This window comes from Symphodus melops (genome assembly GCF_947650265.1).
Source record: "Symphodus melops genome assembly, chromosome: 6".
NCBI lineage: Eukaryota > Metazoa > Chordata > Actinopteri > Labriformes > Labridae > Symphodus > Symphodus melops.
The window spans coordinates 8,617,653-8,641,592 of NC_136696.1; the positions used below are offsets into that span (position 1 = coordinate 8,617,653).

Below are 23,940 nucleotides of genomic sequence, written 5' to 3' on the forward strand. Positions count from 1 at the left end.
TTTGGAAACCATCATCCTTGCTCCAGGGTTGAGATTTTTTACCTGGACGTGAAAAGGCAGCAGTTGGAGGGAATTTCACTGCAACCTGGACCTGAGGAAGTGTTCACCTGCAATAGGAAGTCGTGACACTGATATTCTTCTTCTGAAGGATTTTGCTCTGGCCACCAGCTCTTGCGTCCAGTGAGGCTTGTAATTTTAATGGTCCAGGGTATGCACATAGAAAGGGAATGCGGGGGAGTTTCTATGTGTTTATGTGTGTGCGTGTGATGGCTTGAACAGTAAAGTGTGAGGATAAAGTGTTCCTTGAGGTTAACCTAACCCCTGCATTAGTGGCAGGACCACAGTAACTACCTCCAGATGTTTGAGAGCAGAGATAATTATGACGAAGACGATGAACATCGCCCTCCTCACTCTATAATGCTCACTCTTTGCTCCCTGTCAGCTAAAGTTAATGCTTAATCCCAGCACCGACCCTTTATTTCGAAGGCCAAGCCCTGTTTATGGGAGGGACGTTACTTTCATACAAAGGTCAGTTGTTGCAGATTGGAGGCTCACACGCGCAGGGAGTCATTCGACTGATCTTTAACTTCAAGCGACAGAATCTTCAGGAGTGACCAAAAGAAGCGGCCATCATGGTGAAACAATCAACTGTATCCAAGGGTATCGCCAGTGCCTGTGTCATCCTGACCGTCTCTGCACTTGCCAGCATTGTCACCATGGTCATTTTGTACAACATTCAGATCGCTCCGATGAACCCGACACCCCGGCCAACCATCTCAATCACAACCCCAGGACCACCACCTGACATGCGGCTGCCAACAAACCTAATACCTCAGAACTACAAGGTGTTCCTCCAGCCTCACTTCTACACAAAAATCATCGAGGAGGTAAATGTTACCAGTCCAAACCAGACAATGCTTTTCACAGGGAACTCTACTGTGGACTTCCACTGTGTCCAGAGCACCAGCACCATCTACCTTCACAGCTCAGACCTGGCAGTTTCTGGATCAGTGGTGATGGACAAAGACCAGAATGAGGTGATACGTGTTAACGCAATGAATTTCCGTGATGATGAGAGTAACTTCCTGGAGATCTACTTGAGCGACACGTTGGAGGCAGGAGGAAATTACAGTTTGTTTCTGGATTTCAAGGGAGAAATATCAGAAAGCCTTGAGGGCCTGTATTTAAGCACATATATTGAAGGTCGCCCAGCTGATGAAGAGGATACCAATGCAGACAGGTATGAAAACAGATGTTTATTTAATGTTTATTTCAAAGGCACCGCAGAGGTGCCCTCAAGCAAGGCTACAGCCCAACTGCATAATAGACTGCTCAGGCAGCAACCAATCCACCACCAACCACAATCCAAGTTTCTGATATTTTTCAACCAATTAGGTTTATTTTAAATAGAAGATGGTGCAATTTGGACTACAGATCTTAAAAACGTGACAGAACAAGAAAACAGAGAGCACTTTATGGACTCTTTGACACCATTTTTTTCCCCCCAGTCACTCAGTCGCAGACTTCTAAAAACAGCTCTGCCACACATTTGTGGGACCCAAGTTCCAGAGAACCACTGGTTTAGACAAAAGCCAACAAAAAGGGATTAAAATCATCTTGTATAACATCCATTCAAATTATCTGTAAAAACAATTTGTTAGCGCATCTGTATACTTTATTTTGCATTAAATCTATGAACGTTTTTAATAAACTTCTGTACTTTGATTTTTATTTTTAATCATCAGTGTTAGCAAGTAGGTTTCACTTCCTAAACTGACTTTCTGCTTTATTGAAGACAAGCACATTCTTAAGATAATTAATGAGCTTATAAATCCTTGCTTATAAATATGCACACAATCAGCTATTTTTGCCACCAGTTGGTCCCAATTGCTTGCCATAAGCAAACAATAAGGTCTGAAGCACTCCCTAGAAGCACTTTTGTTTCATAAAACCAAGTGAGACCATATGTGAACATGAAGTTTCTCCATAAAATGTGATTTTATTGCTGTTAAATTCAAACTAAAACTAAAGTTGAACCCAAGTTCTTTTGTTTTGCGATTATGATGTGAAATATATCTTTAATTCTTTGACAATAAACTTTTTTCTTATGATTTACACAAAACTTAAGTTTTAAAGATTGACACTAACTGTATTTTTTTTTTTACAGTGTTAAGAAAAAAGAACAATTCTCTATGCTCTATAAAATCATCACAATCACATGCGAAGAGATGACGTTTGTGTTAGTGGTCTGTCTTCAGAGCTTCCTTCCAGAAAGTTTTTTTCTTTTACACAGTAGGCTCCACATGCCCCACTTACAACCACAATTCGACATTGATATTTTTATTTTTAACCAAATGTGCCCTTATACTAAAACTAACTATAAAGCTGCAGACAACAGGCTTCAATGTAGGATTTCCATAACTTAGACATGACACTAGGTACAGTACATAGTAACATATAAGTCCAGCCTAAGATAGTCAAAGGACAATCTTTGCCATTACCTTGGAGGAACCCACACTTATCAACATACTAATGTCTGAACTGGAAGTGGTCAGTCTTGATTGAAAATCAAAATAATGCACATCAGATGCCTTTGTGTCTTAAAAAGGAGTCTGTTCTTAGGGAAGAAATGATTTATAAATCTGCATGATTAGTTATGTGTGTTAGATTAAAAAGTGCAGCATACATATTTCATTGGGTTCACGTAAAAAACTGTTGTTTTTTGTAATTTCCTGTCCGTAACTGACCTGTTTGGTTTAGGTAGAAATAGGATATCCCACCATATGATCAAGTCATTATGTGCTTTTTTTTTTTTTAACATATCCTACCATGTGTTTAAAGTCACAAAGCAAAGAAGTGGCACCGGTTATTAAGATGTTTCTCAGTGGTCAGTCTTTGTCCCATTGTTTGTCCCAATTACACAACAAATACACAGCCTGTCTCATGGATGTTGTGAAACTTTGTGGAGCAAATTTATGTTTCCATCAGTATTTCAGACACACTTTTTTTTTCTCAAATTAAAGCCATTGTCATTAACTTTTTGAATAAAAGAATAAATAGGTTCACTTATATTCAACACACTGTCTTCTGTTTGTTGGTTTTTAAAGTGCTCTGTAAGTAGACAATAAAACATGACATGACAATTAAAGTCTGTCTCTTTAAATAGGTTCCTTGCAGCCACCAATTTTCAACCATCTGATGCCAGGAGACTTTTTCCTTGCTTTGATGAGCCACAAATGAAGGCTGTGTTTGATGTGACCATCATCCATAGACGAGACACCACAGCTCTGGGAAATTCAGAACGATCAGGTAAAAAAAACAAGCTTCTACTGGTACTTGTAAAAATGTAGCACTTACAGTAAAAAACAAAAAAGAAAATCAATAATCATTCTTATAATGCTATGGCTTCTTTCCCACTCCCTCAGAATCCAATATTCTAGACGATGAATGGAAATATACTCGATTTCATCCAACTCCAAGGATGTCGACGTACCTGTTTGCCTTTGCAGTTTCTGAATTTGAATCAGTCTCCTCTGCACACGAGCGTGTGGATATTAAAGTATGTGTACCCATCGAAGGTTCAAGATGAATTTCATGCATTTGTATTTTCTTGTGGCGCTAGTGTTGGACTATGTCAATGTGAACACAACGTTAAAATGTTCACCAAAGCTACAATCAAACTGATAATTTCCAACTTCCAAGCTAATCAGGACCATGAACCAAAACATTATCCAATTTCAAGATACTCATGTTTACCTACCTGTTCTCAGCAATTTGTCTTTCAATTTCACAAGAGTGTTTCAAACATGATCTTCTGTGCTGACTCTTTCCTCTGTTTTATTGTCATATAGATATTTGCTCGTCCAGAAGCCATTGCATTGGGACACACTAAATATGCAGCCACCGTCACCGGAAAGGTTCTAACCTTCTACGAGAAGCATTTTGAAATCAATTATAACCAAAAAAAGCTTGGTAAGACAAAGTTAAGTTATAAGATGGTTGGTTGATAAGAGATGGATGGTTGATAAGAGATTACAAATGACATGAATATACCTTCTTTCTCCAAAAAACAGCATGGCTTCCATTTGGTCATTTATTCAAGATCACATTTTAACTATTTCTGACTATTATTTGAGATAACAAGATAATCAACCCATTATGACAAGATAACAAGAGGTCAATTATCTGTATAACTACTGGATAATTACTTACACTTTGGTACACACTTCTCCACAAACTTGTCATCTTTCTAGAACATCACACTCATTAATTCACTGGCCATTCATTGGCTATTCATATAGCCTCAGAAATATGAGAATGTTGTACAATAACACACATTTGTAAAAACTCAGACACATGTTTTTCTTTTCTACAGCCTAAGGCAGCTCCTTAATTTAGGTTCATATTGCAGTGCAAAGATAACATAACAAAGATTATGTCAAACCTACCGTATCAATCTAACAACTTTGAGAGGCATGTTGCCCCTTAAGGACTGAATCATTTTCCTAAAACACACACAAAAAAAGATTTGTTTCAGCACATGCCTTTGAATTTAACTTTGGTAACTTGGGTTTTTGTTGTTCAGTAACAAATAAAATTGCTTTGCCTTTATTTACCTTCTGTCCATGGGATTACTTTCAGAGCATCTCAGTACCTTGAAAACCAAATACCTGATTGATACTCTTTGGAAGGAAACATACAACTGTCTGACTATATACCTTTTCCATGGGATTCTTTCAGATCAAATTGCACTGCCCGACCTGGCTCCCATAGCAATGGAAAACTGGGGATTGGTCACATACAAGGAAGGGGTCCTACTCTTTCAGGAAGGAGTGTCTTCACTGTTGCACAAGGAAGTGATCGTCACAATCATTGCACATGAGCTTGCACACCAGGTCTGACTGAACAAAACTTGTACTCCAATGCAAAAAATGATATTCAAGAAAACTTGTTTAGAGATCAAGGCTTTCGTCAGTTATTTTATGTTTTTTGGACCGATTTACCAAAGTTCACTAATGTGAGTGCTTCAATAGCATAAAAATGTTTTACAGGACAGTATCCATATTTTGTATTTTTCTCGACAGTGGTTTGGAAATCTGGTGACAATGAAATGGTGGAACGAAGTCTGGCTGAATGAAGGCTTTGCCGGCTATATGTCATATATTGCAGCAGACCATGTTGAACCAACATTTAAAATGGTAAGTTTATCCCCATGTTAGAAGCCTTTAGTCTATTGGAGCGTAACAGTGAAGTATAATACAATGTTCCTGCTTTGAAGGATAATAATTTATGGATGATTTTGATTATAGCAGACTGTGTAAGGCAGGACATTATCCTGCTTACTAAAGAAATAAACCATTGGTTGCAAAGTATCGCTTTGTAAAATATGTAATTGGTTCCAGATCACAACTGCATCGACAGCAACAGTCTGTAATTCATGTAGCAGATGTCTGCAATACAGACATAACACACAATATAATTCAGTAACTGATCAATCACAATCAAGTATTTGAGAGCAGTACATTTCGTCTTAATTCCATTATTATGCACAACCTTATTGACAGTTAAATTGATAAAATAAAATACGAATTGTTATCCACAGATGCAAAGATTCATCCAGAACGACCTCCGCGGAGCGTTTGAGGAAGATGCTCTGGAAACATCTCATCCTCTCAGTCCTCCAGAAGAAGAAATCCAGGAAAACTATCAGTCAGTCATGATGTTTGATACCATAACTTACAGTAAGGTAGAGGAACAATTGTGGATCTCAGAGTCTTGCAATGGATACACATCATGCGTTATAGTGTTGTAAGAGCTGCCCTCCTCCAAACATCAACCGAGAGAATATTTGCTGGTCACTTTGCAGGGAGCAGTTGTGCTGAGAATGCTGGCAGACACCGTGGATGAACGCGTTTTTAACAAAGGGATAAAAGTAAGTAAAGAAATGTATCCTTCTTCAGATTGGCTAATATGATGAATCCAATGGAAGACAATTGAGAAAGACACCTAAACTGACTTATAAGGAAGCATGAATAGTCACATTCACATAAAGCCCATGTTTTATTGTGTATGCCTGAAACACATTTTTAATCAAATATTTCTGTAAAGAGAAGATGGTGACGTTCCCTTTCGTGTCGTCATAAGTTTACCTGAACATCAGTAAACAAAACTGCCATCACAGGTTGATGGATAGTTTGATCTGTGGACGATAACACCATCTGCTCTAAATTCTAACATTCCAACAACTGGTTTGGGTCTTTGACAATGGGAAAAGACAATAAAAATGGTTTCATTGTCAAAAATTGTGTGTCCTTGTATTGCAAATGCCTCAAACTAAGTATGTTCAAGTGTCAAATTTTCTCTATGGGAATCAGTGGAAAATGTATGACTTGATGACAGAGTATTCAGAGTGTTTGGAAATGTTAATGTAGCTCTCTATAATTTTGCAAACATATTTCTTCCTTAAGATAAATATAGGCTGTTGAATGGAGGATGAAACTGTGCCAATTAACATTGTTTTCTTTTGTGTGTTAAGAGGTACCTGGATGACTTTAGCTATAAAAATACGGACCAGAACGACCTCTGGAAATACATACAAATGGTAAAATGTCTTAAAAGTAGTCAGGTTTTTTTACCTGGAAACAATCGATTGCTGTTTTTTTCCCCAGCATGTTGTAACGATAAGATAATTAGTAACATTATGGTATTTATAATATAAAGATGAACTGATTTTTTTTCTTCATGTTTGTAGGCAGTAGATGAGGATGGCGGTCACACCAAAGTTGCCAAGGTGATGGACACTTGGACCAAGCAAATTGGCTATCCTGTCATCACTATCAACACCACCACAGGAGAAATATACCAGAAGCACTTCCTTTTTAATGCTTCATCTGAATCAAGGTAAGTTCTCAATTAACATAGCTTCAGTGTGATCGTTTTTTATTTGTTTAAAAATCGAGATTGTGGTGACGATTAACAACAATCAATGTCCAGGTAAGATGGACATGGTTTGTTTCAAATGTGAAACCATGACAAAGTACCTGAAACTTGCTTTATTTGTTATTTTTTTCAAGCAAATTAAGGCTATACTTTTTGATAAAAAATTATAAATGCAAAAGTCTACAAGAAAATTACTTTGCTGGGTTTTTTCTCTTTCACACATTAAATAATTTTCCAATAAGATTTATAGTTTTAAACATTTGTAACAAGCTATCGATAGTTCAGCATAATGCTGATTTTGTAAACAGAGACCCATATGAGAGTAATAAAGATAACACCTCTACCTCAATTTGCTACCAGGGCAATCTTTCAAACAGGATAGAGGCGTCACAATTTGTATCCAACCTGTGATCACATCTGCCATAAAAACCAAGATAAAGTGCTGATGGCCAAAATGCAAAAACTAATTCTTCAAAATTCTAACAAATGGTCTCTTTCAAGGTGGCCAAGCTCACTTGTTATTTACAATCTTTGGGTAGACAGAATAGCGTTCTTGTAATTTATTAAACATGACACCTTTAATCAGATCATTATGTATGATTAGGACAAAGAGGGACTGACAAAGGGAATTTATGCTGGTTAAGTTATGAAATTTACTTCACAACATTTAATTCCCTCTGAGAACATCTTTGTCCAAATAATCACAGCCAGTCTGTTTTGGTTGGCAAAATACGATTAGTTAGTTCTTCACCGTAGCCTTATGAACATGCATTTAACAGCATTTCCCTGCCAAGCACAGTAGATTATATCATTGGCTATGGAGAGTGTTTATATAAACAACCCTTAGTTACTATGTGCTTCCGATCACCTCCACATTCAGTTTCACAATTATTGCTGGATATGCCTGTATCAATACCACAGCAGCTCTGTAATGCCTGCTTTGCTGATATTTATGAGTTCTAACAGTTTAAGTGTGTCATTGTCAACTATTTGCAGATATGTCTACCTTTGCTAAGCCTTCAGAGAAATACTTTTATGTGTTCTCCTGTTTGGAAGCTTAATAACCCTAACCCTAACCATCCTTTCTTTGGTGTATTCCTCTCTGTTTGTTTTAGTCTTTGGTGGTATGTCCCAATCAGAGTGATGTCAAGTAAATCTGTATCGACTTTTGTGTGGTTGGAAACCAGTGACACAGGTAATAACGAACATAGGGCCTGAGAATAAACACACATACTCCAACACGTCCTTACATGTATCAGCTTTGTTTTAAATGTTGGATGATATCCATTCTACTTGTCAACTTCTCAACAAGGTCAGAGAATAGATACAAATATTTTTAGACATCCTGGAGCAGATATGTCATTGTTTTTGATTGTCTAGAAATGATTCTAGACAATCCATGTGCAGATGATTATTACACTCTTCTTAATACTGTGTTGTTCATCGTCGTCAGTAAAATATGACTAACCTTTTACTAACTCTTATTTTTTTCAAATAGTTATGAAAGATGAATTTATTTCTGAAAGTGGAGAGTGGATCCTTGCAAATGTCGACTGTACTGGATACTACAGAGTCAACTATGACCCAGAGAACTGGCAACGCCTCCTGACTCAGCTGGAGACCAACCGATTTGTGAGTACTGACACAAATAATGACTTTACAAGTAACAGAACTCAGCAGTAACAAAGCTCCATCATAATATTGTTTATTGGACTGCAAAAGGGAGTTTGGTGTTTTCAGCCAGCGAGTTCACACAGTCAGCAAAACAGCATGGAGTAAGTAGGTCGACATCTACCTGTACCAAAGACAAAGAAACACAGCTGATATTTTCCCTCAGTTTGCTCTGCAAACAGAGGTAGAAAAAAATATATATTAAAAATGTTGGAACACCTTGTGTGCAGAGGCACATTATGTACTGTTGGACAGAGCGGTCCATAAATGTTGGGATTGTTTGTCAAAGTCAAATAAAGTGCTTTACATTAGACGGGTTCTGATGACCGGAACTTCTTCATGGTTCTAAGAGCTGTTGGAAACCTTGTCCTTTTTTTGGCGTTGTCAACCCAAAGGTTGGGGGTTTATTTCCCAGCTCCTGCAGCATCATGTCTGATGTGTCCTTGGGCAAGACCCTTAACACCCAATTTGCTCCTGCTTCTTTGTCAACCGTGGCAAATGCATGTTTATGAATGGGATTTGTTTTTTTCTGATGGTCGCTGATGGATTGGGGTGGCTGTGGCTCAGTTGCTCGAGTCGTCATCTCTAGATGGGAAGGTTGAGGGTTGGATCCCTAGCTCTGCCCCCACTACACAAATCCAATACACTTTTTTATTTAATCGGTACTTTAAATGAATTTTCCATCTTTATGTAGTTTTTTTTAGTTCACTTTTGTTGCATTTCATCTTTGCATTTTAAGCTGCAATGGTTTGAATTTTATGAACCTGCAAAGGTACTGCATACATCCTCTTCTCATCGCTTGGATTTACCCAAGAACCCACAATGAACTGAGATATGTTTTGACAAGTGGAACGGATCAAACGATTTAGGAGACCTGTTTCTTCCTGGTCATGCACTAGAGTAATTATATGAAATCCAAAACATGTTCCTGGATATTGTAAACTTCTTGAACTGATTGAACTTTCCTGTTAAAGCGTTGTGTGCCGTTATAAGACAAGATTTAACTACATTGATCAAAAGAATCATAACAAATCTTTGGCTCGTGTTCTTGGCACTATCATCTGTGTTATGTGCCTTGGTTTAACACTGCACTTGAAAGTAGATGCAATAGTGCCTGGGCTTATATGATTATCTGAAGGCATAAATAGCTCTTTGGGTTAACTCTCGACATCTCTCAAAGACCACCACCAACATCTTCAACATTATTTCTATTTAAATTATATTTCTTGTGCGGCTTAACATTTTACTGAATATGTGTAGAGTTGCGATGTTCTTAACCTAGCTGTTAGCACTTTGGGCAACGCGAGTTTGTTAAGCAATGTATTGCATGGAAAGCCATGGCATTCATTAGAAAACATTCATTGTTCCCTGAGGATACATCCTAATCAGCAGTTCAAGAGTCATTGTATTTGATTGTTTGTGTGATGACTTCAAAATAAGTAATTTTTGAAAACTAGCATGATTTTTAAAGGAGCATGGCTTCAGTGCTACGTCTGTCTGTACCCACCACCTCCCCTCTGTGCTTCCTCAAAAGCCGCGCCCCTCTTTTACAGGCATATGCACTATTGGTTCAAAAGCAGACCTCAGCTCATGCTTTGAGTGTGGGTGCGTACATGCATGGGGTAAAGAACAAGCACGGATACAGGGAGGGGTGATTGGTTTATTAGATTGGTAGGCTAATTCGTGGCAGACATTGGTCAATGTTTTTATGTGTTTACAACTGCTACAGATTACAGATGTTCTTTGTTCCTTTTTCAGAGCACATGAATTATTAATGTTTGTGCAGATCAGAGGACAATTTCAACCAAAATCTGAAAAAGTGAACCTGGAGAAAATTATCAACCCTGCCTTTAAGACTTATCACATAGGGGATAATATATACACTAACAACTCTGATAATACAATTTCTTTATTGTATATTATGTGTGATTCATCCTTATCGTCCCCAAAGCCAGTAGGATTATAAAAGAGGAACCATAATTAGGACTTTATAAATACTATAAACTGCTATAAAGACATTTGACTATGACTCGCTATGAAAATGCAACCATTAAAGATTCAACTTGAACACGACATGTGAACTACAGTTAAACCAATTTAGTGACCTCTTAATTTTAATTCAGTTTTGAACAGAGCTGTGTGAGACTTCAAGAAAAGAGAAAACTAAAACTATTAAATATATCCATCCATATTTGGGGTTGGTTTGTAATTTGCCTTGAAAAGCTGTTTTGAGCCTTTCTCTTTCTGGCATTCCAAGACTTTATTTCCTGTTGCCCTGCTGATGTTTTCTGTATGTGAATGATGATTACAGTTGCAGATGTTTTTTATGTTGTGTCAACTGTCCATTATTCTGCTTATGTTTTTTCAGAGGATCCCACTGATGAACCGAGCGCAGCTAATTGACGACGCTTTTAACTTAGCAAGGTAATGACCTGTTTTTTATTTATTCAAAACGACTCAGTTTACGTCGTTTTAAGTATGTCGTGATTGCTGTCTAGGTCGACAGCATGAAAAAGGGTCATGCTTGTAATTGCAGTGTTGTTCTAATCTTCTCAATATCTGTTTCTCAGAGCAAAACTTGTTGACGTGACTCTGGCTTTGAATTCAACCCGCTTCCTTCGGGATGAGATAGAGTACCTTCCATGGGAATCAGCAATTGTGAACCTTAACTACTTTGTCCTCATGTTTGACCGCTCAGAGGTTTATGGTCCAATGCAGGCACGTGTTATTGATAATCCTTTTATACATTTGTCATAAAAAAATACAGGCCTTCTTGTTTTTCAAACAATAGAGTTGCTTCCTGTTGCTCATTTCCATCCCTCATCAGTACGTTAACAGACGTACAGTCAAAAGGTTATATTGCTTTTTTCAATTCCTGAAACTATTCTATAAAGTTGTTTCTTCTTGCAGGCGTATCTCAGGGCACAGGTTGAGGACCTGTACAACTTCTTTAGGAATGAGACAGACAATTCACAAGTCCCAACGGACCACTCCTTACAGTAAGAATAATTTTTTTTTACTCATTGTGAACATCATCTCATTGGCAAAATGTTTTCTTAGTTAATCAGTCTGGTCAAGAAGGGTCGTTGCAGAACACCAGTGTGTGCAAATCAATTGTTGGTGAACTAGTGGAAACTTGATAAAATGATCCTGTTGTTTTTTTCGCTCCAATTATTTGGAGGTGCTGAACTGTAACAAATCAGTTACACCGAATGTAAAATAACAAAAGATATAAGTCACTATGGTTTTAGGAGGAAAAAAAAGAACGTAACTTTTACATGAAGAATTAAGCACTCAATGACAATTCACCACAGCAGTAATGCCTCTATCTTATTTTTCATCAACCATGTGTAGCAGTTAACTGTTTCCTGCAAATACGAAGCTCTCATAAAATCAATCACGTACACATTTAATATGCTTTCATGGAAAAAGAACCACCTGTGTGTTTATATGTAAAGCAAACAGACACTGACTTCATATATGAGAGGGGAAGTGCCTTCAATCCTAAATTTGCAATTATATCTCAAAACATTTCAGGAAAACCCCTGACTACCCTCATGAAACCCTGTTGGCAACAAGTGTTTCTTTTTTTCTGCCAAAACATTACATTCGCTGGGTGCCTCTTCTTCATGGCTAGTCTCTGTTTTGTCTTGTTTTGTCTATTAGACAACTTGTGTTCATGATAAGGATAAGGATAAGATCATGTTTTTTATGTAATTGTATCATCCAGCCACAATGAAAAACAGTCATCGTGGTTGAAAGGCACAATGCTTATTAGGAAACAAAAGTTATCAATAACTCCCCCTCGGCTGCAAAAACAACTGAACTAACAAGTATGCTGTTGATAGTGCGTATCTTCATGGGTTCATTCATCTTGATAAATTTGTGGATATATCTTTTAATTGTGTCAACCATGTGAGAAGAATTCTTTTAGGTTTGTGAAGCTGTGGTACACGTGTGTAAGATGTCTTATTCAAGTAGCATCAGAGTTACATTTGGCTTACAGCCAACTGTCTTCTTTCTTCTAGCCTCATAGAGAAGTACACAAATAGTCAAGTATTTGTGGGTTGTCTTTCTATCAGAATGTAATGAACACTGTGAAGAAGAATACTTGGGCCAGAGACTTCAGAGTCCTGGTCCAGCACGATGTCAGTAACTGCAAGGTTCTGATGATCAAGCATGTCTGAGCTATTGTCTGTTACGTAGTTAAGTTATTTGACCATGGCTAAATAAATCTAAGATGATCCACAAGTCTGTTTGATAATGTCCTCCTCAATCATTCAACACAGATATAGAAACCCCCACTGTACAGTTATGATAAGTAAAACGTTGTCAGAAAGCTTTTACTGCTTTCAGCATCCTTTCTCAGTCAAAACATACCTGTACATTTTATAAATAAAATGAATATATATTTAATTTCAAGGTACAACCAGATCACCGCCATAGAGGTGGCTTGTTCCAATGGACTCCCAGAATGTATAGCCATGGCTACCGAGAAGTACGCCGAGTGGATGAACAGCAACACCTCTACGAACACGTAAGGACACTAATAGATATTATAGAGGATTTTGAGCTAAAAATTTTCTATAACTTTCTACTTCATAATTTTTGAAAGTCTCCCTGTCTTACAAATAATCATGGTCTTACTGTAATAGTTTATATTGTATTCTGTAGCTTAACTCTCCAGCAACGGTTTAATAAAGGTAGGTGACACTCTCTTTTTTTGTGTAGTTGCTGTTGTGTTTTTTCCATTGTTGTGGTTCGTTATCTTAAAAGCTGCACCTGGGTTAGACTGTTATGCTAACCTGGACTCGGATCCCAAATGAACAACTTGGGAGACGACAAAGACCTTGAAAATGTGTTGTAACAGTTCAGCCTTTTTAAGTACAACTTTAAGGTGGAGAGCCACAGATACTTTTTGTGAGATATGTTTTTCATGACCATGCATGTGTTTATGCATGTATGTGTGCTCATGCATTTGGATGTTATGATGTTCGTATTTAGATGAGCATGGGTTATTGCAAAATCTGTATGCAAATTAGGGTGTTGTATGCTACGCAGATTGAGAAACACTTTAAAACAGTAATAAGGGATTTGGGTTTAATATAATACTTTGCATGTACACAAAGACTGCCCTGTTGAGATTGAGTCAAATAAGGACTTAACACAGTTAAAGCTCAGAAAATACCCATCGATCAAGAATGATTTTTCAATAGAAATGCTACATGCAATGGGTTTTTTTTGGTTGTATGTTGTTAACAACATGAAGCCAACTTTAACATATTGCTGTCATAAGTCAGTATTAATGAAAGAAAATAAATTCAACTAAAAAATGAATGAAAAAAAAAAGAAAATGAATTTAAAAAAGAGAATGAAAGAAAAAACAGTCCTGAACAATAAGGAGAACTTGAAAATGAGAACGTCTGGATGTTGGGAGATGAACTGTGGGTCTTTGTGTGTGATTCAGCATCCACCCCAACCTGCGCTCACAGATCTACTGCCAAGCTGTGGCTGCTGGTGGGAAGGAAGAGTGGGAGTTTGCCTGGGACAAGTTTCAGAGCACCAATGACACCTCAGAGAAAGAACAGCTCCGTAGAGCTCTGGCCTGCACCAAGAAGATCTGGCTGCTAAACAGGTGAAGCAAAGAAACGGTGTAAACAGTTCGGTGTAAACATTTTTATCTTCTTAAGTTATTTAACTTCACACACACACTATACAAATATTATTTCCAATCACGGAGAGTTATCAAGTAAACAGCATGTTTTCCTTATCTTGCAGATACCTGGAGTACACTTTGGACCCTGAGAAGATACGCCTCATGGAGGTTACTTCCACTATCATCTCCATAGCCCAAAACGTGGCAGGGCAGGCCCTGGCATGGAACTTTATCAGGGCACACTGGGATTACGTCAGTCAGGGGTAGGTTGCTATTGACCTTCTGTCATTAAGTTGTTGTTTTTTTGCACAGACAACAATTAAACAACAATTAAATGATTAAAACTCTTCGTTAAAACAGCATTTAACATGGTCCCAGAGCTCAATGCAGAGATACATAGTATTTCAACATTGTTTTCTGTTGGTCGGTCAAAGTGGAATAAAAACATTTGGATAATAAAAAACGTACAGAGTATAGAGTACTACTGCTTTAAATAAATAGTTTGACTGACTGGGAAATGAATCCAGAGTGAGATGAGATACACTGCTCCATTGTTTAAAAAATACTACATGACAGTGTTTCACTTTGATTGACACATTCACAGAGAATCGTGGGGCTGTGTTCCTCAGCCCTACAGAGCCTTTTAGCCTCTTAAGGCTCATTAAGGTTGTTCCTGTTTATTTCAGTCCTAGCTCTGTAATCAGTCCAATGTCAAACCAGTGGAAGTGCTGAAAAAAATCTCCCTACAGGGGCGCAGATGGCCTAGTGGTTAGGTCCCGCCCCATGCACAGAGGCTCTTTTTCTCGGATGTCTTTCTTTTCCTATTCTATCTCCTGACCTGTAGAGCAGTGACATACAAAAATATAGTGCAGTAAACTTCATTACACTGTTTACCAGAGAACAGATCGATTGTTCCAACCAGGAACATACATTTTTTTAAATTTACTTAAAGAGGACCCACCAGTTGAGATTACAAGACAGTAGTTGTAAAGTATTTCTTTATGGCTTTATTTCTGGTGGGGGTGGGGGCAGGAGTGATTATTTCCTGGTGGCAGTTGTTTATTGAAGCTCGTCAACAAGTGACCTGCGTGTCACTGCCATAAAGTATCACACTATAAAAAACAGATTGTGTAAAAAAAAAATCTCAGGCAGTGTCATCAAGGACAAAGGTCTTCTTATTAAGTCATTAGCTCTCGTTCATGAAGTCTTAACTGTTTATGACATTACCAGGAAGAGAAATAGAATGGTATCAAAGTTCAAATAATATAACAGGCAGAGTTTCATTTCATGAGCACACAGACATCTGAGCTAAGATTGAGCTTTATTAAGTAATGGGCAGGGATCAATCTCTTCCAGAGTTTAACCATCCAGATTTAAGGACTGATTATATCCTACAGTATCTTTCAGCACATAGTCCCATTCATCCAGGTTTACAGTATGCTGTTTATTATAGGGGAGGTTGTGGCTCAGTGGTAAATAATAAATGGACTTGAGCTTATGTCATACGTATCCATTTACACATTGATGGCAGTGGTTCCTATGTAGCGAGACCATCAGATGTTCTTAAAGCAGCGGGAGCAATTCAGGGTTAAATGCCTTGCCCAAGGACACATCAGACATGTTACGGCAACTGGGGTTCGAACGACTCAACCACTGATCCACAGCAGCCCAACAGGTAGAGTTGGTCGTCTTGAGGGTTCAATCCCCAGCTCCTACAGCTACTTGTCTTGTCTCTCTTGGTAAGGCCACTTAACCCCCAAGTTGCTGCCGCTGCTTCGTAAGCAGCATATGGATGTGTATAAATGGGACGAGTTGATACTGATTTTCACTTTACACAGAAACCTCTGCCATCAGTGTGTGAATGTGTAGGTGTCACAACATTATATTTACTGGGAATTTATGTTTTTGGAACCCACACACAAGTTAAAACAAAAACAACTTTAAGATTGTTTAATACAACTGCATGCTAAATAAAGGCATTTCAAAAAGGAGAGAGTAGTTAAGAGTTTACAATGATTTATTTAACAGTTTAGGAAAAGGTAAATATGCAATGTCGTCTTTGTTGATAACACTCTGACATGATGACTTCATGCACTTAGAGGGGTAGCAAGGCTGACAGCAGGATAGGTTACCCTTCAATGGAGTCTAGACACTGGTGGTTGGGATAGAAGAATACAGGCTGTGCTGAGGAGGGGGTTTCTGGGGCTGTGTCTGAACCCTGATGAGCTTTAATGGAGGTGACTGAGGAGAAGAAGGAGGGTTGCAGCGATTGCAATAAAATGACAAACTGACTGTGGAAGAGAGAACAGATTTTAAAATCTGACCGCGGCAGAGAAATTGGTGGAGAAAGGCTGTGGCAAAACTGGGTAAACGAGTAAACGCCCAAAATCGTCTGATCACCAGAGCAAGAAGTGGTCGAGAGGGAGTGGCGAAGTTGAATGAAGAAAATTCAATGAACGTGTAAGAGGATATAATACGTTTTCCTGTTTACCCTGCTTTAGCATCTACAAATCTTAAGATGTCCATCATTTTTAAATGAGCATCGTGCTATGTGTATTGATATCCGTGGCATACCAATTCTGACTCTGATGTCAGGTTGTAAATAAAAGGAGAAGTGGGCTCATTTTATCAACTTACTCCCATACAATAAGGCTTCTTCGTGCAACCGGCAACCCATCCTTTGCTGACCATTAAAAGATTCACAGCACCTCTGCTTTTGCTCCACTTTACTACAGCCTAACACTATGTCCACTCCTGACATACAGTATGTACAGTCCTACAGACACATTTTAATCAGACTTTTTTTAGACACCCAAGGTTGTCCCCCTCAAAACTATCTTAGCTCTTTTTTTGATTCCAAATAACATTGGAAAAGAGCGGCCCAGTTCATTGTTCCTGTCACCAATACCATTCTAAAATTGAGACAATTTGAAGCACTACTTCCTGTTGCAAGTGAATCTTTTGCATTGATCATGGATTTTCTTTCAAATTTTTGTTGATATCTTGGATATCTCTTGAAGAATAGGTCTGAAAATGTCAAGCATGGCATAGGATACTTTTAATCAACACAACGATCCAACAGAATGTATACAGATTTATGCACACAGAGGAATCTAATGCACTGGTGAAGTGCAGTCATACACTAAAATAAGCCTTGAACTCAAGTTTAAAATTAGGCCATTAGTAGCACTAAAAGATTCAGTGGTGGTACTCAGTTTTGGATTAGAGGAGGGAGCGGCTGTCTGAAGCCAAAACCCACATTGAAAACTATTCATGGTCGCACGTTCAGCTAGAAAACACATCTGCTCAGATTATGTCACATTAATCAACACATTTTCTCCTTATTTATTACTTTTAAATAATTCCAAATTGCTTCTTAACCCTCCGTGTGTTGTGATCTGCGTTCGACTGGGCCAAGTTGTCTTTCATTACTGCTAGTTAACATGAGCACGAGCCCTGCAGCCTTTCATTACTGCTAGTTAACATGAGCACGAGCCCTGCAGCCTTTCATTACAGCTAGTTAACATGAGCACGAGCCCTGTAGCCTTTCATTACTGCTAGTTAATGTAACACGCTGAAAATGCTTTTTCATATTTTCTTTCATTTTGATTTTGTTATTTCTCGAAGTGTTTTAAGTTAATTTATATTTCTAAGTTCATCAGTTACTGTATGATACTATCAAATACTGTATGTTGTTCTTACCTTTTAAGGTTAAGACACTAGCCCTCTAAGAGAGACTGAAAAAAGTAGATACTATGGTGTTTAGGCTGAAGAACAAAGCTTGTGTTGAGCTGTGGGCATTTCTTTTTAAAAAAGTTACACAAAGTAAAGATGGACGAGTTCTGACCGGTTCATTTCAAGGGTGCAACATTATCATGAGCACAAACCCTGCTGCCTTTCTATCCAACGAGTTAACACTTTAACGGGCAAGTGGCTATTTTTGGTAATTTCCACAAACATTACATATGGCCACCCTTCTGCACCTCAGTAAGGTCGAGAAGCATGTGATCCTCACTCAGCCAATCAGAAGAGATCACCCTACATCACTGATCCTGCAATTGTGGCATTTGAACCAAATATGGTAACTTCGTCAATGTTTATTCTTCTACATGAAATTAAATTTTTTTTGGAAAAATATTTTAACAGAAATAAAGTTCTGTTATGACCCCCAATAACACTCTGAGGTTTTTTAATTTTGAAGTATTTCAATGAGTGCCCTATAAAGGGTTAACATGAGTATAAGCCCTGCAGCCTTTTTAATCCATAAACCAATCTTCTTCTTTTTTTTGTGCCAATTCACAAGTGTTATCTTGAGACGCTTTACAAAAGAGCATATGGGATTTGGAAGGCAGATGTTTGTTGCAAAATCTCCCAAGTAAAATGTGATGAAGTTGTGGTGTTTCATGAAGATTACATGATTACAACCATTCAGAACTTCTTCTTTTTTTCCAAGAATGCATGTCGCTGAGGAGTGGAAAAACAAAATGAGTCAATGAAGGTTGTGGTAATAGTACTGTCAAGATTTATACTTTCACTACTGCTTGGACTGCATTTACACAGTGGCTGATATTAAGCCAACTGCCCTCCCTGCATTTTGCAGCTGCAGCTGTGTTGCTTTTAGCTTGGATTTTGTTTTTATTCTGTGATCACTCAGTGTGATTTGTGTTCTTACGGTTCGTGAAACCAGATAACAGAAAATATATTTTGGGCGTTTGCTTTGCTCTGAACAGGCTTTGGGTTGCTTCATTACCTCATTCTTCTTCTGTACTCCCTCCACTTGGCATGTTACATCTTTATTACCTAGTTCTTCCGAAAAAGTATATGTAAGGCCTCTACGGGTGGGCTGCCAGCGAAGTTCAGGATTGATTCTAAGGGTTCTTTTGGTCACTGATAAATCATTTCATGAGGTAACTTTTATTTACAGATCTGAACGAGCAACACTTATTCTGTCTGCCAAAATATAAGCCACAGGTTGTCATAACACCCAGACTCAGAAAGGATCTCACCCTCCTATTAGAGCTCCTGAGTTCTAAGTTTGGCTCTTGATTGTGAACTGTTGCTTGATCTAAAGCTTCTGTTATTGTTTAAAAGAGCGCCCTTTAAAATCTTCACTAAGATACTGAAAATCACATTTGCATATTAAGCTTACACTTTTCCTTTTTTACTTCACTCCCGTGTTCCTGTAAATAAATGTGCTGTGCTGGCAAGGTTTCTGTCTTAAAGGAATAACCTATTACATTTAAATACTGTAAGTCTAAAAACCTGTCAGCTCCAACAGTATGAAGCTGACAGTATTCAGGTTTCGGTTAAGATTGAAAGATTCTTTCAAAACTTTGTTTAACTGAACTTTGAGGTCACTTTAGAGGCTGTAGTGTTTTGCATTCAAATAAAAATGGTTTCCCTCATCCTGCCTTCTTTTCTCTGCAGGAATGCAGTTCCACTGGTCAATGGAGTGGCAAACAGGTTCTCAACACAGTTTGAGCTGGATGAGGTAATTTTATTTATGTATCATTTAAATAATCTAAATGGTAATAAAATCATGCAGCTATGTTCAGTTGACATTCCTATCATCTCCAGTCACACACCAATAACTAATTTACCACCTATGAAAAACTGGATACACCCAGTTACACCCTATCACAAACGTGTCAGTCACTCTGAGTTTCTTTGGTTTCATCTCTATCAAAAGATAAACAGTCATGACAGGTGAAATCCCCAATGAGTTCGCCATACAGTACTTACTAGAATGATGGCACTTTACGTGCCTTTATGTTCTGTAACTCCAACAGGCTTTATTAAACATTCTACACTGTCTTGTAAAATTGATGTGCAGGGTAAAGACATCAAATAATACCCTGCATTGACATGTTAAGAAAACAACATGTAACATGTTGAAAATAAAACTGAATTGGTGGCCAATCAGATTAGGGGCAGGAATGCACAGTGCAGCTTGAATGGACTAATGCACACTTTGTGCACGAGTTAGGTTTTACTGCAAGAGGAATGTGGATGAAGTAAAGTAAAAGAGAAAAAAAGGCATGTCAGAGCAGTATCATGTTAGCTACACATTTTGGCATATTAACTTAGAATTATAAAAAGATGTATAATAAATTGGTACATTTATTAGCTTGCCTCACACTTTTGACTTTAAAGTTGTGTGAGGTTTTAAAATGTTAAGTGACAGCAAGCCCTGAAAACTGAAAAAATAAGCCTAAAAAAGGCGGGTGCTACATGTATCAAGTGTTCCATTCACACATGGTTCAGGAACATTAGATCTTTCACGTTTTGAAACAGTGGCTCTTTGATTTATGACAGATGTGAACAAAAGTGGCTTTGTCATTTATGAATTTAATCTGCTGCATTTGGTTACTATATTCAACTGCTTCATGAAACCTTTCATTCCACAGCCCATCATAATAATGCAGCATAAAATGCCTAGTTACAGTTGTCTGGCTCTAATTGGACAATTGCTGTCCATAGGAAGGGCTTATTCCTTCTCATTTATTAACCACTGGGTTTATATCTTTTCACATGATGTTTATAAGAAAACAAATAACAATCATAAATAATGTCTTGGTCTAAGCTTTGATTTGCTTTGGCGAACCCGACCAATTAATCGGCCTGCCAATAATATCCGCCGATATTAGCGTATCCAGTGATTATCGGTACCATCTAATTCTAATCAAAGATATGCGCCGATATTACAAGATTTATTCACGAGTCAAATAGCATTTAGTCTGAGTAGTCTGAGTACTAGTTAAACTAGCAGAGTGTGCTTTATAGATTACACCAAGCGTCATCGCTCTCCAGAGTGTCAAGAGTAGATGAAAGCGCAGGTACAGTTATTTCCATTTGAGTAACTAAATGGTTAAAAATCTTTTAAATACAATAAGATATATCTCAGAAAAATATTGGCAGATATATTGGTATCAGATATTTATTTATCACGAATATTGAGACCGGTATCAGCTCAAAAAACCCCTCACATATTGGTCGGGCCCTAATGCTGTGGCTGTTCAGCTGTAATGTAGAAAAAACACATTGCATGTTGTGTGAAAAATGGAGGTCTTAATTCTTAATGATTACTTTCGATTCTTTATTATGAGAAACTCTCTCGATTACTCTCAATCATGAGATCAAGCCTGTTCTTTTTCGGAATGATTTGCCCTTAGGTAGCAAAGCCCTAACACTGTATGATCTGTGTTTATGTTACAGCTGGAGCGTTTTGCGGTTGACTTCGACCTGCAATCTTCTGCCAGGGTAGTGGAGCAGGCCATAGAGCAAACCCGAGTGAACATCCAGTGGATCAGTGAGAACAAAGAGGCTGTGCTGGAGTGGTTTGAAAATGAAACAGCCTCATAAACTGGACGACAAACATCCACGACCATTATTTCCAAGCCTCATGGACTGTTTTTGAATTCTGTAAAATCACTAAAATCACTTTAATAATCAGCCTCTCGCTGACAGGAGTATGAGGTCTCTGGGGAGATAATCATAATAAAAGAGCCAATTTGAAATACTACCATATGCCAAACTCTGACACATATACTGTTTTCATTATTATTATTATTACTTTTATTATTATCACATAGTACTAACAATGAATGAGAGAAATGCAGAACAGGGAGAATACACAGCACTGTTTATGTAACTACCTAAGTGCATTATTTAAGTATGTTCAGTGTAAACCGTCAAAGTGAGATGATTTTTACAGCGCTGTGTTTTGCACATGATGCTGATTCAGCTTCAGAACAAGTTAATGTGCCATTTTCTGTTTATCAAATGTATTTGTTTAATCACTACTCCAATAAGATAAAGAAACTGTTTGGATTATTGATTACTAAAATGATATGGCCGAAGCATCATAATGCCTTGTGGTATGTGTTTAATGTAAGACATAAGACATTAAGCACACCACAATCAATCCAAAACATCGAAAAACAATAATAACTTCATGGTGGACCAGGTATGTTTGTAGAGTAATTCTTCGATAAATGGGATTAAAAACTAAGTTAATTCCAAAAGCATTTTGATATTGCCAATTTCACATTTGCACAAGTAAGAGCCAAAGGACACCCCCTCCTCTGTCCTTATGGGAAACATGTCTTTATGTGTTATATAAGTGTTGTAATCAATCACAGTTTTCCTGCATTTTTTTTTTTAGATTGTTATTTTAATAATAAAATACGGACATGCTGTGTTCAATCTGAGTCCCAGTTCTGTAGTACTTCTTTTTGTTTCAGGGGAAAATAATAGAAATGAAAAAAGAAAAAAAGTACCTTTCCAATGGCATCAAACGTAATACAGACCATGTTATAGTGGAATACTAAATAAGTGTATTTGGATTTTATAGAATCACTTAAAGGAGATCTATTAAACTCACTTTAATGTTGTAGTCAGTCTGTGACACCTGTCGAGCAGCTTGGCCAGATGTGTTAATGCTTATTTATCTCATACTGGCTTCAGTAAAAACTCCCTACTTCAGCTTCTGCCTGAAAAGGTTCATTTTGGTTGCCGTCTCTTTAAGGCCCCTCTCCCTACATGCTTACTTTCCTACTGTAGGTTAGCCTTGTTTGCAGTCGCAGGGAAATTTGAATGAGTTTTTGGGTGGGTGCGTCTTTGAAAGAGCTGCCTGGTCGGGCATGTCCTACAACTCTGCTCCCTGCTTTTGCTCCAATATAGCGGCAGAACTTGACCTCAGCTTCTGGCCAGGTCTCGCCAAAGTCCTTGTAGGGTCTGGTTTAGAACGAGACGCTACAAGTTGATGTCCTTATTAGTCAGATAAGAAGGACAACAGCTTCTAAACCATGGTTTATTGAACTCTAAAATCTACTGCATTATATGCACGTATTAAAATGGTGAATGGTGAGCTTGTTTAGCATTTTTATAATCTTCTGACAACTAAATATGGATCAGCATAATAGACCTCCTTTAAAGGGGATTATTTTATCACATAGTTTGGTCTCTACATGTACACTTTCAGCCTGTAACACCCCTATACAGTGGTACACAAACAGGCAGTTCAACAAAAAGCTCGGAGAGAGAGATGGAGAGTCTAGAGTCTAAAATGGTACAGAACAGTAGATCAATAACCAATAATACAAAGTATACAAGAGAAGGGAGAGGTTTCAAAGACAGAAGCAGTCTGACTCTACTCTAGAGCCAGGGTAGTCTGGTACCCAACTATACAAGGTCACATGATTAACCTGCAGGCCACATGTGTAAGAGGTTAAATCCCCCTTACAAAGGTCCAGTCCAAAGACGACGAAGAGGGAGTGGAGCCAAGCGGAGGCAGTTCAACCCTGGAGACTGGAGCAGGGCCAAGAGCTCAGGCTGATCTGGGGGACCATTTCCTCAATCATCCTGAGAGAGAATCAAAGAGGGAGAAGTGAGTCTTCTCTAGTTTCTGTTTATCCACAACATCCCCTGTTGTTTTCTTTTTTGAACAATGAACATCCACACATGGCGATAAAAGAGGACGAGTTTGGTTACTTACAAGCTTTTAAAAGATTGCTTTGCAGGACAGATGTAGGACAGTGTCAACTAGTTTTTTATATTATAATCCTCTTAACGCAGACACATCCAGACCGGGAGACCCACGCCTGCAGTGTGTGGTAACGATTCCACAGACGCACGAGATCTCACAGAGACACATTACGGATTAAATCCTGGCT

The 23,940-nt window shown here is 38.1% G+C and overlaps 2 protein-coding genes across 2 annotated transcripts in view; one reads left to right on the plus strand and one right to left on the minus strand.

The window, feature by feature from the left end:
* On the plus strand, positions 1 to 22,139 carry anpeplb (alanyl (membrane) aminopeptidase-like b). Its single transcript, XM_079345568.1, has 20 exons — positions 1 to 1,240; positions 3,167 to 3,309; positions 3,426 to 3,559; positions 3,852 to 3,972; positions 4,741 to 4,895; positions 5,085 to 5,198; positions 5,603 to 5,746; positions 5,867 to 5,932; positions 6,536 to 6,601; positions 6,752 to 6,900; positions 8,055 to 8,134; positions 8,438 to 8,571; positions 10,979 to 11,034; positions 11,181 to 11,328; positions 11,521 to 11,609; positions 13,034 to 13,147; positions 14,078 to 14,245; positions 14,389 to 14,529; positions 19,694 to 19,757; positions 21,482 to 22,139. The coding sequence occupies exons 1-20, from the start codon at positions 633 to 635 to the stop codon at positions 21,626 to 21,628; spliced, it is 2,841 nt and encodes a 946-aa protein (XP_079201694.1). The 5' UTR covers positions 1 to 632; the 3' UTR covers positions 21,629 to 22,139.
* arpin (actin related protein 2/3 complex inhibitor) overlaps positions 22,135 to 23,940 on the minus strand; it is a 13,028-nt gene continuing 11,222 nt past the window's right edge. Inside the window, exon 6 of the mRNA XM_079345571.1 lies at positions 22,135 to 23,629. Within this exon, the coding sequence (XP_079201697.1) occupies positions 23,621 to 23,629 (9 nt within the window). The 3' untranslated portion in view covers positions 22,135 to 23,620. The remainder of the gene's footprint in view (positions 23,630 to 23,940) is intronic.